The sequence below is a fragment of the Elephantulus edwardii genome, unplaced genomic scaffold (genome assembly GCF_000299155.1).
Source record: "Elephantulus edwardii isolate Elephantulus edwardi_28Jun2011 unplaced genomic scaffold, EleEdw1.0 scaffold00101, whole genome shotgun sequence".
Taxonomy (NCBI): domain Eukaryota; kingdom Metazoa; phylum Chordata; class Mammalia; order Macroscelidea; family Macroscelididae; genus Elephantulus; species Elephantulus edwardii.
The window spans coordinates 11,981,285-11,998,357 of NW_006399851.1; the positions used below are offsets into that span (position 1 = coordinate 11,981,285).

At 38.9% G+C, this 17,073-nt stretch overlaps 1 protein-coding gene across 2 annotated transcripts in view; it reads right to left on the bottom strand.

The window, feature by feature from the left end:
* The window catches only part of DTNBP1 (dystrobrevin binding protein 1), a 194,800-nt gene that overhangs the window by 106,941 nt on the left and 70,786 nt on the right, over positions 1-17,073 (bottom strand). For both annotated transcript variants that reach the window (XM_006891620.1, XM_006891619.1), the window contains one exon: positions 11,217-11,239. In XM_006891620.1, the coding sequence (XP_006891682.1) occupies positions 11,217-11,239 (23 nt within the window). The remainder of the gene's footprint in view (positions 1-11,216; positions 11,240-17,073) is intronic.

Here is a 17,073-nt window from a genome sequence, read left to right on the forward strand (position 1 = left end):
AACATGCAATCAAGATGCTTTGATAATAATGGGTGACTGGAATGCAAAAGTTGGGAACAGAGAAGAAGAATCAGTAGTTGGAAAACATGGACTTGGTGACAGAAATGAAGCTGGATTGAATTTTGCACAATCAATGACCTATTCATTGCAAATACATTTTATAAGAAACATAAATGCAGGTTATACACATGGATTTCACCAGATGGTATGCATAGGAATCAGATAGATTACATCTGAGGAAAAACCACTGGAGAAGCTCAATATCAGCTGTGAAAACAAGACCAAGAGCTGATTGTGGAACAGACCACCAGCTACTCATATGCAAGTTCAAGCTGAAGCTGAGGAAAATTAAACCAAATCCACGGGAACCAAAATATGACTTTGAGTTCATCCCACCTGAATTTCAGAACCATCTGAGGAACAGGTTTGAGGCCTTGAACACTAATGAGCGAAGACCTGATAAGTTGTGGGATGATGTCAAATGTATGCAACCATTATGTTTACTTAAAAACATAAGCAATTTGCTTAATAAACATAAGTTTACTAAGAATAAATCAAACAGGGATATAAACTTTATCTATTGAAAATGATAAAACATGGATGAGAAGAATGAAGATCTAAATAAATAAGCATTGCAAGTTCATAGATTGTTAGGATGGGATTCTGCCCAAATTGATCTACAGATTCTATGTAATTCCTATCAAGATCTCAAGAGACTTGTTTGTAGAAGTCGACAAACTGATTTTAAAATTTATCCAGAAATTCAAAAGACCTAAAATATCTAAATGTACCTTGAAAAAGAACAACAAAGTTAGGAGATTTACCCATCCTTATTTCAAAACATTACTGGAAGAAAACACACACACACACACACACACACACACACCAGACTTACTACAAAGCTTTATTAGTCATGGCAGTGTAATACTGACAATAAGGAACTGAACCAAGAGTAGAGAAATAAACTCTTACATGTCTTATCAACTGATTTCCTACATGTTTTCAATTTCAATGTAATTCAAAGGGGGAAGGACAATTTATAAATCAAATAGTCCTGAGATTTCTAGAAGTATGTTTAAAAAATAAACTTAGACCTTTCTTTCACACAGTGCGCGTGCACGCGCGCGCACACACACACACACACACACACACACACACGAACAAATACAGGATCAGAGCAGAAAACGAATCACAGACTTCAAATTTACCAGCAACAGTAAGTGTTGGTAAGGATAAGAGAACTGTAACCTTCATACACTGCTGGTGGGAATGGAGGTGGTACATCCCACTTTAAAAAGCAGTTTGTTGTTACTGTTATGTGCTGTCGAGCTGGAACAGACTCCTAGCTGACCCTCCAGCAGGCTTTCAGAAGCTGTACTTGCATGGGGGGAGAGGGAAGATTGTCCATTTCTCTTTTTCAGAGCAGCTGGTGGTTCTGAAACATGCCTTTGGGTTGGCTGCGTAGCTTCTTACCATTAAGCCACCAGAGCTCCCTACAAAACAGTTAAGCAGTTTCTTAAAAAGTAACCATTTGACCCAGAAAGTCTACAAATTAGCTATTGGTCTGTGAAAAGCAAAAAAAAAAAACAAGTCCACCCAAAAAATATCTATGCAAATGCTTATAGCAGCACTATTAGTAAAACTGGAAACAAAGATATACCAAGCAGTAAATGAATATACACAAAATGGTATATTTATTCAAATGAATAGTATTAATTCAGGAATAAAAAGCAGCAATCTGTTGACACATACTACAAGAAAGATGAACCTAAAAAATACTATGCTAAGTAAATGAAGCCAGATGCAAACCTACCACATTTCATAGACTTCATTTCTATCAAATGTCCAGAAAAGGCAAATCTATTGAGACAGAAAATGTACCATGGTTGCCTGGGGCTGGCATCAGGACACAGACAGAATGCAAACAGACACCAAGGAATGCTGTGAGGTGATGGGAACGTTCTAACACTGGACTGTGGTGGTGGCTGTGTAACTCAATAAATGTACTAAAAATCAATGCATTTGTCCAGAAAAGGCAAATCTATAGAAATAGAAAGCTGGTTTATGGTTTCGTGGGGTGGTGCGTGGGAGAAGTGATTGACTGCAAACAGCAGAAAGGTTTCATTGTAGGGAAGAAAAATGTTCTGAAATTGGATTATAGGGATGGCTGCTGTAAGTTAACACATTTATCAAGAACCATTGAACTGTATTTAAAGTGGATGGACCTTGTAGTATAGAAATTAAACCTCAATAAAATGGCTTTCAAAAAGTATTCTTTTCAACTTAACAGACATCTAAATGTTTTGGACTTCTGTGGAGTTATTGGTACATGCCTGAAATCATTAATAAACTCTCACTATATTCCCTCTATTCCCTCCCAAAATAAAATCAACAGAATCCACAACCAAACCTACTCTTTTATTTGCACGAAGACTCTGGTTAAAGGAAAAACTTACCTACTCAAATGCCCTCATCAAATCCCAAGAGTTCTTCCTACACTTTTCACAAAAGTCATTCAGCTCTTTATCTACTCAGTTACTTAAATCTATCTTTTACTCTATTCTGACCATCAGTGTCTTAATGGAAATCTTTTTAATACCTTCCTAACTAGTTTCTCTTACACTTGACTTTCTCTTCTCTAAATCTATCTTCTAAACTGATGGCAGAAAATATGTCCTGAAATGTAACTTTGATCCTGCTATCCTTAGTTGAAGCTATTCCTTAGTAAGGAGCATCATGCTTGGAAGAGTTCAGGGTCAGGGAAGAAGAGGAAGACCCCAACATGATGGACTGACAGTGATTGCAGCAATGGGCTTTCATGTGACAGAGGTGATAAGGATGGCATAGCACAGGGCAGGTTCATGTCCATTGTCCATAGGGTTGCTATGAGTTGTACTCGACTCTATGGAACCTAAGAGCAACCCTGAGGAAAACCTCTTCAGTTTCTGCCACTTTAATCTCATCAACCACAACAGTAACCTTAATATATTTTCATCAGGCCTTTGATCAGTCATTCAAGAGCAAAAACTTCTAACACATACCACAAGGTGTAAGTATTTTTACACATCAAAGACTGTATTCCTGTGTTGAATTATTAGTATATAGTATACAGAAAATATGGATTTTAAAGGATGCCATAAAAAAACAAAGAGAAGTTCCAATTTTCTTCTCTACTCCTGTGGACTGCGTTGTACTTCACTCAGTTCATCTTAGGAGGAAACTGGCCCAAAGGAACAAGTCCACACCCGTGCGTGACATGAAAGGCTGTGTGTCGTTTGTTCTCTGCCTACGTCTCCAACTCCTCTCAGCACTTTCCCCCACACACCATATGCTTCAGCCAAAATACATTATTTGTATTTCTCTCAGTGAACAAGAAATTAAATTTCAACTTGGTTTTATTGGGGGGAAATTAAAGCATCTTTGCAATTTTCTATCCCTCTTTCCCAAGGTCCTCTCTAGCTTGGTCAGTACTGACAATCCCAAGGCGGCTCAGTGGCACTGCCTCTAAACAGGCAACTACTCTCATCTTAGATATGTATTTTTAAGTGTATTAAAATGAAATGTTTGCTTTTCTATTTTATAAGCCTGGGAGCTCCTTGAGGGCAGAGGCTTTCTCAGAGTCATCGGTTAACAACTGTCAAACAACTGCTGACTAGTTATGCTTTAAATGTAAAAGTTAACACTAGAACTCAAATACCTAACTCTACCCAACTGTATCACCTATTATCATCATCCAGATTTAAACATGCTAAGGGCTACCCAAGTCAGTAGCATGCAAAGTCCACACCCAAGAGTCATATAAACAAGTGATATTCCTAACCTTAGCCTTTGAATTCTTTGGTTTAGACTATAGCTTCGATTCCATAGCTTCTATTTTTACTGGAAAGGAACCATCTTCATAACTAGGAATTGCTGCACCTCTGAGATTTCAAAGGGAAATTCCCTTCTTTTTTTAAAAATTTTTTATTATTATTATGATGATGTGTGTACCATCAAATCGGATCTGACTGGTACAGGAGGTGATTGTTCCTCCTTCTTCAGCAGAGCATCTGGTGGATTTGAATCGCACACCTCTGGGATTGCAGTGCTGCTGCTTGCCACTAGGCCACCAGGGCTCGCCGGAAATTCCCTTCTTTGATCACAAGATTGACCTCAAGCAGCAAAAGGGTTCTTTGTCTTTATGGTGCAGACCATCCCAGGTACTTCTAGTCCTACCTAATTGGCTAGTCTAGCCAAGCCTCTCTCCTATTAAGAGCCTAAACTCCATCCATGTCCAGTCACTTTAATCAAGCTCTCATTAGCCTCCAAGATGACCAGGGCCTGTTGGCTCTTCCAACTTCTAGCCATGTGTTAACCAAAGAATATTTGTTTTGGCTTTGCATTCTACTTCTGATCTTACCTCAGAATTAATTTTCTCAAAAATTATTTCCTCCCTCTATAACAGTGTTTTGCTGTTATCATCAGCCATTCTTCTTAGAGTCTAAGGGGGAAAGAAGAATAACCTATACTAAACTAATTTTCTGTCTTCTGAGATCCAAATCAGCTTTTTCAGTTTCCATTTGCATCCTGGCCTTGAACCTGAGTCTATCTCATGTTATTATATCATTTAGTTCATGAAAGAATTAACTAGCTCATTTCCTCTTTAACTCTCCAACTTCTCATACATTTCTGATTTGTGATTTGGACTCTCATTGTACAAATAGCTTTCAGAGTATCAGTTACTATTCTGCTCAACCTCTGTACTGTTTACATCACTGATACCCACTTCTCCTTCACATTTTCTCCCAAGATGTCTTGTTACTACACTGTCTTGGCCTTCCTTCTAGTTCTCTGACCATTCTGGCCTGGCCTCACTAGCTCTTGATTTGAAAAGTTTCAAATACAAGCTTACTATTATCAGGCTTCGAGGACTGTAGTCTGCAAAATGGATTGAAGCTCAGCATAAAGAAAAAGACTCTCACCACTGGGCCAACTGACAGCATAGATGGAGAAGATACTGAGATTGTTAATAATTTTAGCTTTCTTGGTTTCACAATCAACACTCTTGGCACCAGCAGTCAAGGAAAATCAAAAGATGAACTGCAATAGGAAAATATGATGTCAGGGTCCACTCCAGAGTGTTGAAGAGCAGTGATGTCAATCTAGAGACTAAGGTGCTCCTGATTCAGGCCATGGTCTTCACAAGTACATGCTATACATCAGAAAGCTAGATAATGACTATGGATAAAAGAACTGATGCTTTTGACTAGTGGTGTTGTAGAAGAAAAGTATTGAACATACCATAAATTTCCATCATGATAGACGGAGAAAAGATTGAAATTGTCAACTATTTCATCTTACTTGGATGCACAACTGACACTGATGTTACCAGCAGTGAAGAAACCAAAAGACTTATTACATTGAGAAAGTCTGCTGTCTCCAAAGTAGTTGGCCAATAGTGTCAACTGTGCATCAAAGTAAGATGAAACAGTTGACAATTTCAATCTTTTCTCCTTCTACCTTGATGCAGTTTATTGGCCCAGTGGTGAGAATTTCTGCTTCCCCCCCCCCCCCCCTTTTTCTGGTGTGGTTTTTTTTTGTTTGTGGTTTGTTTTTTGTTTGTTTGGTTGGTTGGTTTTCTTTATATTGTTCTGTACCTTTGAATCAGATCCAGCTGGCACAGGAGGAGACTGCCCCTCCTTTTCCAGCAGAGCATGTGGTAGACTTGAACTGTGTGCCTTCAGGCATCACTTTTTGCCACTAGGCCACCAGATTTTTTTTTAAACTAATTTCAATGAACATTTACAGAGATTTTAGATTTACATTCATTCATTGTTGCACTTTTCTCCCTGCCTGCCCCTTTTTTCATTATATACTAGTTTATTCACAAAATTTGAATACATTTTTTGCAGAACAAATTCTTAAAATTTCCCTCATCCATCAAATTGTACAACTCCATGATTAATCCCTCCTCCCCTTGAACATGTTCATTCCTCTGCTTCCCCCTGCCTCCTCCTTGGATCCCTATATTCATTCTATATAATGTTTTTATACAATATTTATCCTGTGGGATTGAGTTAGTTCACTCAGCATAATGCTCTCCATTCCCTCCCAAACTAGGTAATAATTTACAAAATCATTGCTCCTATGTGCTGCATAGTATTCCTTTGTGTGAATGTACCATAATTTCTTAATCGATTCGTTTGTGGTTGGACATTTGCGCTTGTTTCCATGTTCCTGAAATGGTAAATAATACTGCTATGCACATTGTTGTACAAGTTTCTATTTGTGCCTCAGTTCTCATTTTCTCAGGGTATATTCCAAGCAGTGGAATAGCTAGGTCATATGGAATTGCTTTGTTCAGCATTTGAGGAAGCACCAAACTGCCTTCCAGAATGGTTGTACCATTTTATAATGCTGCCAACAATGTATAAGAGTTCCCTTGTAACCATATTCTCTCCAACATTTATTACTTGATGCCCTGTTAAACTTTGCCACTGTTACTGGAGTGAGATGGTATCTCATTGTGGTTTTGATTTGCATCTCTCTTATTGTCAGGGATTTGGAGCATTTCTCCATGTGTATGTTTGCCATTGAAATATCTTCCTCTGTGAAAATTCTTTCCATGTCTGTTGCCCATTCTGTAATTTGGTTATCAGTCTTCTAGAGGCCCAGAAGTATTCTGTAGACTTTCATTATAAGACTCCTGTCTGAGGTGGTATTACCAAATGTTTGTTCCCAGTTTGGTAGGTTTTCTTTTCATCCTGTTGGAAAAAGTTTTTGATGCACACATGGACTTAATCTTTATAAGGTCCTATTAACCAATTTTATCCTCTATAGATTGTGCATTTCTGGCTGTATTTGGCAGTCTCTTTTCTGCTTTCTTGATGTTGAGATATACTCCATACTGAAGGCTGTAGTCTTTGATCTTATGCGGCAAGCAAAGTTATATTATCTGCATAATGCAGGTTGTTGATGAATCTTCTTCCAGTATTGATGCCACATTCTTCTTTATATAGTCCAGCTTCTCAAATAATTTGTTCAGCATACAGATTGAATAGGTATGAAGCTGTCATCTTCTATAGGTTTTTGTTTGTTTTATCACTGTTCATTAGAAATGATTTCCTCTACTGTATTCAGATGAGTTTCTAGGTCTAAGTATTGGTTTTGTATGGGCACAATTAATTGTTCTGGGATTCTCATTCTTTTTAATATTAATTCTAATTAGTTATTATCCATACAGTCCAGTGTCTTTAAGGACAGTGAGAACTGTGTTTTCAACTCAACACTGTTGTGTCGAAACTGATTCAGAACTGACTGTCCAGCCAGTTCTCAAGGCTGTAAAACTGCATGGGAGGAGAATGCCCATCTTCATCCCACTGAGCTGCTTGGTGCATTTGAACAGCCTAAGAAGTCTGGCCTTTGGTAGCACAACTTCCTAAAGAAGACTCCACTGAGCTCTCTTCACTTACTTTGCATGTGCCAATCCTATGCTTCTTTTCATAGTCTAAATTCAAGTGGTTGTCTCTGGAAAGGAATGTAGTATTTAAGGAGCATAGAAAACCTGTTCGCTGCCAATATTAAAACACAAATAAGTGGTTTTAATAATACTGCAGAGATTAGCCATATGTGGCAGAAGTGAAAGGCGTACTTAACCCATTAACCTCAAAGGAATACAGCTGGCAGAACTCAGAAATCTCTGATAACCATTATTAACTTGTAGGGTTTGGTCCAAAATTGTGTTTTTCCTGAGTGGAGAGAAGAGCTGCTAGATACAATTAAAGTGGGGACTGAGAAAAGGGAGAACAATTAAAAGAAGTAAGTAACACTATTTGTTTCTCTGCAATTTGAAAAAGCAAAACAAAGGCAATGTCCAAAAAATAACTGTAAAAATATGTTTGAGTAATCTTTTTTCATTCTTCACTAATATTTTGCTGTTGGAGAACAGTATTGAATATACTATGAACTACCTAAAGAACAAATATGTCTTGGAGATAATGTAACCAAGGTGGCTCCTTGGAGGCAAAGATGTGAAGTTTTACCTCACATATTTTGGGTATGTTGTTAGGAAGGGCCACTCCTGGGAACAGGATATCATGCTTGGTAAGCTGTCGGTTCAGCAAGAGAGAAAGACGCTGGATGAGATGGATTGATACAGTAACTGTAACAATGGACTCAAGTCTATCAGAGATGATGCGGATGGCACAGGATAGGGCAGGGTTGGTTCAGATCTGCTGTTCTCAGGGTCACTAGGAGTTGTAGTAGACCTGAGGACACCCAACAACAACCACAACACCTTGAAAAAGTAATTATTTTTTCTTGTAATGTGCTACTCATCTTTTTTAAATATTAGCAAAACACACGAGAGGGAATAACTCTTAATGAACAGTGATGATAAAACAAACAAACAAAAACCTATAGAAGATACAATAATCAATTTAGGGTTTTTTTCAAAGTTGAGAGCTTTAATTGGCCTATGGGTGGATCTGATGTGCAGTTAAATGCTGCATGTAATTAGGGTTGTGTATATAAACAAGACATTGCAGCTGAAACAGAATTATTCTATCGAGTAATATGCAACTCTGCCTAACCTTTTGCAAACTGCTGATTTTTCTTCTTCTGTGAATAATGTCATACTATAAAAAAAGAATGTCTCAGTACTGAGAGGCAAATAAAACTGACATTTTACATAATCTGTGTGTCCCTGCCTGTCTTTTAGTATTAACTTGACTGGTTCTCTCCCTTCATGTTACATAAGAAGTTGCTAAACTAGTCAACCAGAAGAAAGAATGAGAGGAAAAAATGCATTTTCATCTGGATTTCAAACGTTATTTCAAACTACTGATGGGAAATAATGGTAGTGGTTCACAAACTGAATGAGAGCAATGATAGGCATGATAAAATATCATATCACATGATCATTTAGCATTACCCTCAACAAGCAGGCATTTAGCATAATCATTTACTACAACTACCAGTCAGTAACAGCAACTGAGCCAAAACAAGTCTGTTTAATGTTTGCTATACTGGAAATAAGCCCTAATTTCTTTCCTGGAGGATTAGTTATTTTTTTTCTTTTTTAAAAAAATCAAACTGATTAAATAAAACAATTTGATTATGAATAATATACTAAGGAATATTTAATTACTCAACAAATCTAAAGATCATTGCCAGATTGCATGTGGAATATAATGAGCATAAAATAATTAAGTCAGAAGTGATTTAATAAGTAAGCCAAGTCTTTCTAGTGTCCTGATGGTGCAGTGGCTAAGCACTCAACTGCCAAGAAAAAGGCTGGTAGTTTTAATCCAGCAGCTGTCCCTCGGAATAAAGATGTGGCAATCTGCTTCCATAAAGAGTAATACTGAGAACAGTCTATAAGTCGATTCTACTCTCTCTTACAGGGTTGTTTTAAGTTGGGACAGACTCAAAGGCAATCCTTTTTTAAATTATTTCTTGTGTGTGTACCATCAAATCGGATCTGACTGGTACAGGAGTAGACTGTCCTTCCTTCCCTGGCAGAGCATCTGGTGGATTTGAACCGTGCACCTCTGGGATTGCAGTGCAGCTTCTTGCCACTAGGCCATCAGAGCTCATGGTAATCTTTTTTTTTTAAAAAAAATATGGTGGGAGGGAGTTGCATCTTCCTAGTTATTGAAATAAGTCTCTCTGAGAAAAGTGGTTTCTACTATTTAGTTGGAAATGAGCAAACAAGAATGTAAAGAGACAGTAGAAGGAAAACACGCCTAAGGATTGAGGCTGAAGAACATCTTACTTATTGCTTGACATGGCAGTAGGAAAGACCACACTCCCAAAGGGACAATACGTTTGCTGAGGGAGAAGGTCAGCAGGAATTAAGGAGATCCTCAATAATATGCTCTGATACAACGTCAACAGCGGACTCACTGGTAGAATGAGCACAGACAGTGCAGGACCAGGCACTGCTGCGTCCTGTTACCCGTAAGAGCACTAGGAGTCAGAGCCAAGTTGGTGGAAATCAAAATTAAAACATGGCAAATTGGGTGGGTATTTAGCTGCTAAAAAATGTGTCGTTGCTGTTGTTAGGTGCCATTGAACTGAATATGATTCATAGCAACTCTATGAAGAACAGGCCTGAACCCTGTCCTATTCTGTGCCATCCTCTTCATCTCTAATGTACTAAAGCCTTCTGCTGAGATCACCATGTCAATACACCTTGTTGAAGGTCGTCTTCTCTTTCACTAACCCTCTACCTTTCCCAGCATGACGTCAACCTTTCCCTGCAACATGCTCAAAGTATGTGAAATGAGGCTTCACCATCCTTGCCTCCCAGGATATCTCTGCACCTTCTCCATGACATATCCCTTCATTCTATGGCAGCCCATGGTATATTCAGTACTGTTCTGCAACATCACAGCTCAAAGGCATCAACTCTTCTCCTGACATCCTTATTCATTGTTCTGTTCTCAGATGACTGAAAAGATCATGGTCTGAATCAGGTACACCTTAGTCTTCAAGCTGGCATCTCTGCTCTTCAGTAATTTGGAGAGCTGCCTAACAGCAGACTTTCCAAATGCAATCTGTCTCCTGATCTTCTGACTAGGAGTATTGATTATGGATCTTATTTAGATTGTTTGCTGGCAAACAATTTCAATCTTTTCTCCATGTGTCATGATGTTGCCTATTAATCCTCTTCTCCCTATTTTCCACTAGTGCTTCCCTATGACCAAGAACTATTCTTCTAGGCTCTTCTTTCACCTACATAGTAGGTGGTTTTAAAACTGCACAATGTATTTTGTCAGAGACTGTTGATTTTATAGCTGGAAAATTGGAAATGCAAAAGGGTATAAAATTCAATCACAGTAACAAGGTGGTGGCAGTGCAGCTTGCAGTAAGGAAAACCTCTGAGGAAGGTCAATGCTAACCAGGCCAGTGGCAGGGGCTCATCTTCATCACCATATTTTCCAGAGAAAACTCTGAAATCTTAAGATACCATTCTCAACAACCTCAAGGTTAGAGAGACACCTTCCTGACCTACTAGTTACAATGGCCACTGACAAAAACTCTCACTTGGAGCGTGTGTTACAATCAAAACCATTCAAGATAAAATCAGGCTTGCAAAACCAGTATAAAAGAAACTTTCGCTTCTTCATGCAAATACATTATTTTTAAAGGAATGTGTTCTTTCAACATCAAGGGAGAACATCTGACATCAATTAACCCTCAAACAGTTTTCAGAAAAGAAGTAAACACATTACCTTTGAAGGTTTCAAGTTCCTTCCTGTAGAGAAAAAAGAAAATGGAAATGTAAAATAATGTGTTCCCAATGGAAATTTCTCTTATTGTAAGTGAATTTATTTACATTAAATGCCCAGAGTAGTATTTTTTAATGTCTATATATCAATAATACTTTGCTGAAATTATCAATACAATTAACTTGAAGTAACTTTTTCAATTAGTTCTGCCATTTCTCTACTGTCACCAAAAATGTCTACCAAAATTTAAGCCACTGAAACATTAATAAGAAAGGAGAATTTCATTGCTACCTACAAGCCATTGCAGAGTTTTAACATTCACTTTCCTCTATAGACAATGCAAAATTTATTTTGAAGACATTTGAAATTTGGAATTATTCAGAATAGAAGCAGTTATTTCTCCTTTCTAAGGAAAGGAGAAGGCACATATCAAAGAAATGAGGGCCATGGTTCATTCCACTATGAAAGGGGCAAGCCTTGAGGAAGTTCCCCTGGTTTATTTACTTTGTCAATGTCAATTAAGGATGCTGCTGGAACACTAAGTTTCCTGGGGAAATATACCCTCTAAAAAACAAAAATAAACACAAACCACTGCTATGGAGTAAATTCTACCAGGAACTTTATATGAGAAAGTAGAACTAGCCATTGCGTTTCCAAGGATATACATCTTTAAAGGCTGACTGTCAAATCCCTCCCCACAGGGAGACTGGTGGGTTTGAGACACAGGTCCTGAGATGAGCAGTCAATCACTTTAAACACTATACCACCAGCATTCCAGGGGAATATATAGCAGGAGGTAATAGATGAACAAATGTAAAGCAAAGCATTTACTGACAATTAAGTTAAAACAAGTTGGCTGAGGCTTTCCCTTCTGATTTTATATTATTTCTCCTGTTGTTATGTGCCATCTTACTAGTGTTTCTTTAATAAAGGTCTCTTTCTTCATATATAAGACAGTTATCTTTTATTTTCACTCTAGGTTTTACTAAAATTCTAGAGATAATTCCAATTCTCAAACCAGTGTGACTTATCATTAATTACAATGTCCCTCATGTTCTAAAATAGTTGACTAGAATTAACAGCTAGTAGGAAGGTCTGGCAAGATGCCAACTGAGAGACTAAGCAGATAATGTCTCTGCAAGAGTCAAAGTAAAGGTTCCTACGTTGAAGTGTCATCATACTTTTCTTTTCCTATGCATACTTATTTCACACAATAAGTTCCTTCACCATAGGTCAATAAACAGGGAAGAGTAAGTAACTTTCAGCTCCATCTTTTAAAATCATTTTTTTAAAAAAAGTCATACGATAGTTTCTCTTAAGACAACAGACCAATTCAATGAAAAAAAGCTTCATTTATAAATTATATTCAAAGTCACCATACCTAATGTAAAGGCACATTGTCAACATACATCAAAGAGTACACCATGAAAAGACACCTTCAGTTTACTGCTTACCAATAGTCTAACATTTGCAATTCCCTAAGGCCCCTTACGGCAATTTGACATAACACTCCAGTATCCTATTGAGTAATTATAATTTCTAGAATGACAATCTTTCATGGGTTAATTTTCCTCTTGTAGAATGTACGCTGTTGTTAAGGACCTTCACGTTGATCCTCCAGCAGGTTTCCAGAGGCAGTATATCACAAAGGAGGAGTCTGCTCCTCTTCTTCCTGTGGAGTGGGTGCATTCGAATGGCTTGGTAGCACAAATCTTTGCCACTAAGCCACCAGAGCTCCCTTTTAGAATTTATTGTTGTAGTTGTTTTTGTTATTATGCACAATCTAGTTAGAACTGACTCATAGCTGATCTTCCAACGGGTTTTCATAGGCAGTAAACTGCATGGGAGCTGAATGCCCATCTCTCTCCTGCAGAGCAGCTGGGGGATTCGAATCACGTGCCTTTAGGTTGTCAGCACAACCCTTACCACTAAGCCTTTTAGAAAGCGTAAAGGGTAAAATTTCTAAAGGGCACCATCTTTTCTTAAAGGGCTCTCTGGTGAAGTATCCATCAGGAGGTGTGATGCTAACCCAGAGGTAGCTCCTCTCTGGTGGTTCAAACCCACCAGCCACTCTAAGGGAAAAAGATGGGCACTCTCCTCCTGCTAAAGGGCCATCTGTTCAACAGAAATGGGTAACTGGTGAATTGCTTCTTCTTAAAAGCTGAAACTCAGGGAGCTCTCGTGGCCTAGTGGCAAGACACTGCACTACAATCCCAGAGGTACATGGTTCAAAGCCACTGGATGCTCTGCTGGAAAAGGAGGGGGCAATCTCCTCCTGTACCAGTCAGATCTGATTTGACGGTACACGTAAAAATAATAAAATAAAAATAAAAAGTTGAAACTCATGAGCTCTGGTGGCCTAGTAGCAAGAAGCCGCTCTGAAATCCTGAAGACACTTAGTTTGAATCCACCAGATTCTCCACTGGAGGAGGGGTAATCTCCTCTTATGCCTGTCAGATCCAATTCGATGGTACACAACAAGGAAAAAAGGGGGGGAGGGGAAGCTGAAACTCAAGAGTAATTATTGCATTCACACTGCTCTTTCTGTGTCCTCATCCACAAATACCAACACTATAACAATAACAAAACAAAACGAACCCTGTATCTATATCACTGATGAGGAAAACTGCCTTTCACATGCTGTAATCATGCTCATCTTTCAGCCTTCTGGCTCTCTCATCAAATGAGTAAGGAGCTGCTGCTCAAAAAAGGCAGGCCTAACGGGGTGTTATTTCTTGGTATCCTCTATTTACAGAATATTTTGACCCACATCCCTGCAAATGTTAATAGCAGTTTCAAAACTTCCTTTCAAAGAGTAAGTCATTCCTGTTCCCATGTCTTTAAAAAAAAAAAAAGATAGGCTATGGCAGAGATTATACAGGCAACAGTGGCTTGAAGTACATACTGTGTGAAGTTCTATAGAACTGATAAATTAATGCAGTGCCACTGAGACACTTGGCATTTCATGATTTTAGGGCATCTTCTCTCATTTCTTCTTCATAAAGTTCAGCTTCACAAATTCTTTGCTCAGCACACAGACTGAATAAGTATGGAGAAAGGATACAATCCTGTTACACAGCTTTCTTGATTTTAAACTACATAGTGGTTCTTGGTTTTTGCAATCACTTGTTATGCATCAGAGAGCTGGACAATGACTAGGGAGGATAGAAGGAGAATTGACGCCTTTGAGCTGTGGTGCTGGAGAAGAGTATTGAATGTACCATGGACTGCCAAGAAAACAAACAGATTCATCCAAGAGAGGGTTAAACCAGGCTACTCCTTGGGGGCAAGGATTCTGGGGCTTCGTCTGACATACTTTGGACATGTTGTAAGGAGAGACAGGTCTTTAGAGAGGGACATCATGCTGGGTAGAGTAGAGGGACAGTGCAGGAGGGGAAGACCCTCTATGAGGTGGATTGATTCAGTGACTGGGGTAATTGGGATGGGTGTGTCAGAGGCAATGCGACTGGCACAGGATAGAGCAGGGCTTAGGGCTGTTGTACATAGGGTCGCTATGAGTCACAAACGACTCGACGGCACATAACAACAACAACAACAGTGGTCCTTTGCTCTGTTCAGACAAAAGCTTCTTGGTTGGTGTTTTGCAGAGCACAGTTAGTGTTCTGGGATACCCATTGTTCTCAATGTTAGCTGTAATTTGTTATGATCCACACAGTCAAGTGCCTTTACATAATTAATAAAACACAAGTAAATATCTTTCTAATATTCTCTATTTTCAACCAAGATTCATCTGATATCTGCAATGACGTCACTCCAGTTATGGCCTCTTTTAAATCCAGCTTGAATTTCTGACAGTTCCCTGCTGATGTACTGTTTCAGCCATTTTTAATAATAATTGCTGTATGTTGTATTGTTATTATGTGCCATCAAGTCGCTTGTGACTAATAGCATCCCTACGTACAAGAGCCCTAAACCCTGCTCTATCCTGTGCCAACCTCACTGTCTCTGACATACCTACTCCCACTACCCCAATCACTAAATTGATCCATATCATCGAGGGTCTTCCTCTCCTGTGCCATCCCTCCACTCTCCCAAATATGATGCCCTTCTCCAAGGACTGGTCCCCTCCTTGCAACACACCCAAAGTATGTCAGACAAAACTTCAGAATCCTTGCATCCAAGAAACAGCCCGTTTAACCCTCTCCAGGATGAACCTGTTTGTTCTCCTAGCAGTCCAGGGTATATTCAACACTCTTCTTCAGCACCACAGCTCAAAGGCATCAATTCTCTTTCTATCATCCCTAGTCATAATAAAGAAGATGAACTATATGAAGAAGAATGTGGCATCAGGATTAGAGGAAGACTCATCAACAACCTGCTTTATAAAGATGATACAACCTTGCTTGCAGAAAGTGAAGAAGACTTTAAACAACTGCTGCAAAAGAGCAGACTACAGACTTCATTATCGGTTACATCTCAAGATCAAGAAAATAAAAATCGGAAGCTCTGGTGGCCTAGTGGCAAGAAGCTGCACTGTAATCCCAAAAGGTGCACAGTTTGAATCCAGCACATGCTCTGCTGGAAAAGGAGGGACCATTCCCTCCTGTACCAGTCAGATCTGATTTGATGATACACACTCAAAAAATAAAATAATTTTTTTTTCCTAAAAAGAAAACAAAAATCCTCACCAGTGGACCAATACACAACATCATGAAGATGGAAAAGAGATTGAAGTTGTCAATGATTTCATTTTACTTGTATCCACAATCAACACCCATGGTAGCAGCAGTTAAAAAATCAAAAGCCATGTTGCATTGGTGAAATCTGCTGTCAAGGATCTCTCCTAGATTTTTAAGAGCTCTGGTGGCCTAGTGGCAAGAAGCTATGCTGCAATCCCAAAGGCACACAGTTCGAGGCCACCAGCTCTCTGTGGGAGAAGGATGGGTAATCACCTCCCATGTGATTAACTGCCTCTGAAAACCTACTGGAGGGTCAGCTATGGGTTGGTCCTGACTCTGGCACACAACAACAGTATTGTTAGTTTAAAGAACAAGGCATTTCTCCAAGTCATAGTCTTTTCAATTAATTCCTATGCATCTGAAAGCTGGACAATGAATAAGAATAATAGAAGAATCAATGCCTTTGAATTATCAGCAAAGAGTAATGAATATACTGTGGACTGTCAAAAGACCAAACAAGTCTCTCTTGAAATCAGAGTGCTCCTTTGAGGCAAAGATGGTGAAACTCTGTCTCACTTACTCTGGGCATACATGCCAGGAAAGGTAGAATCAGCAAAAGAGAGGATGTCCTCAATGGGATGGACTGACACACTGACCACCACAATAGGCCTGAGCAGGACAGGAATTGTGAGGATGGTGCTGGAAAGGACAAGGTTCAAATCTGTTGTTCACAGGGTTACTATGATTTGTAGTCAATCTGAACAACAACCCATTTCTCAGAGGTAAGATGCAGTTGGAAATATGGAAAATGTGCAAGATTTGGGAGGAGGAGGCAAATCAAGAAGAGGTAACAGGGAATGTGAAACACTAAATACTTCAGAGCAGCAGGTTAGATGAAGAGAAACCAGTAGGAGGTAAGGTTAAAAAGGTAGAAAGTTTTGGATGCCATGCTAAAAGGACATGGTTTTATTTTTAGCAGAATAACACCATGAGCAAAGCTGTGCTTCAGAAAAAAAATTCTGGCTGTCATGGGGAGGTGCGCTAGCAAGAGAGGATAAAAGCAAGGAATACATAGGAAACATAATTTATTGCCTGGCAAGAACAGCCCAAGTGGCAATGGTAATGACAAGGAGTTCAATTTGGAGAACGCCCTGGAGAGGACTCAAAAGACCAAGGCAATGGACTAAGACAGGATAAATGGAGGAAGATAGAGTCTAAAA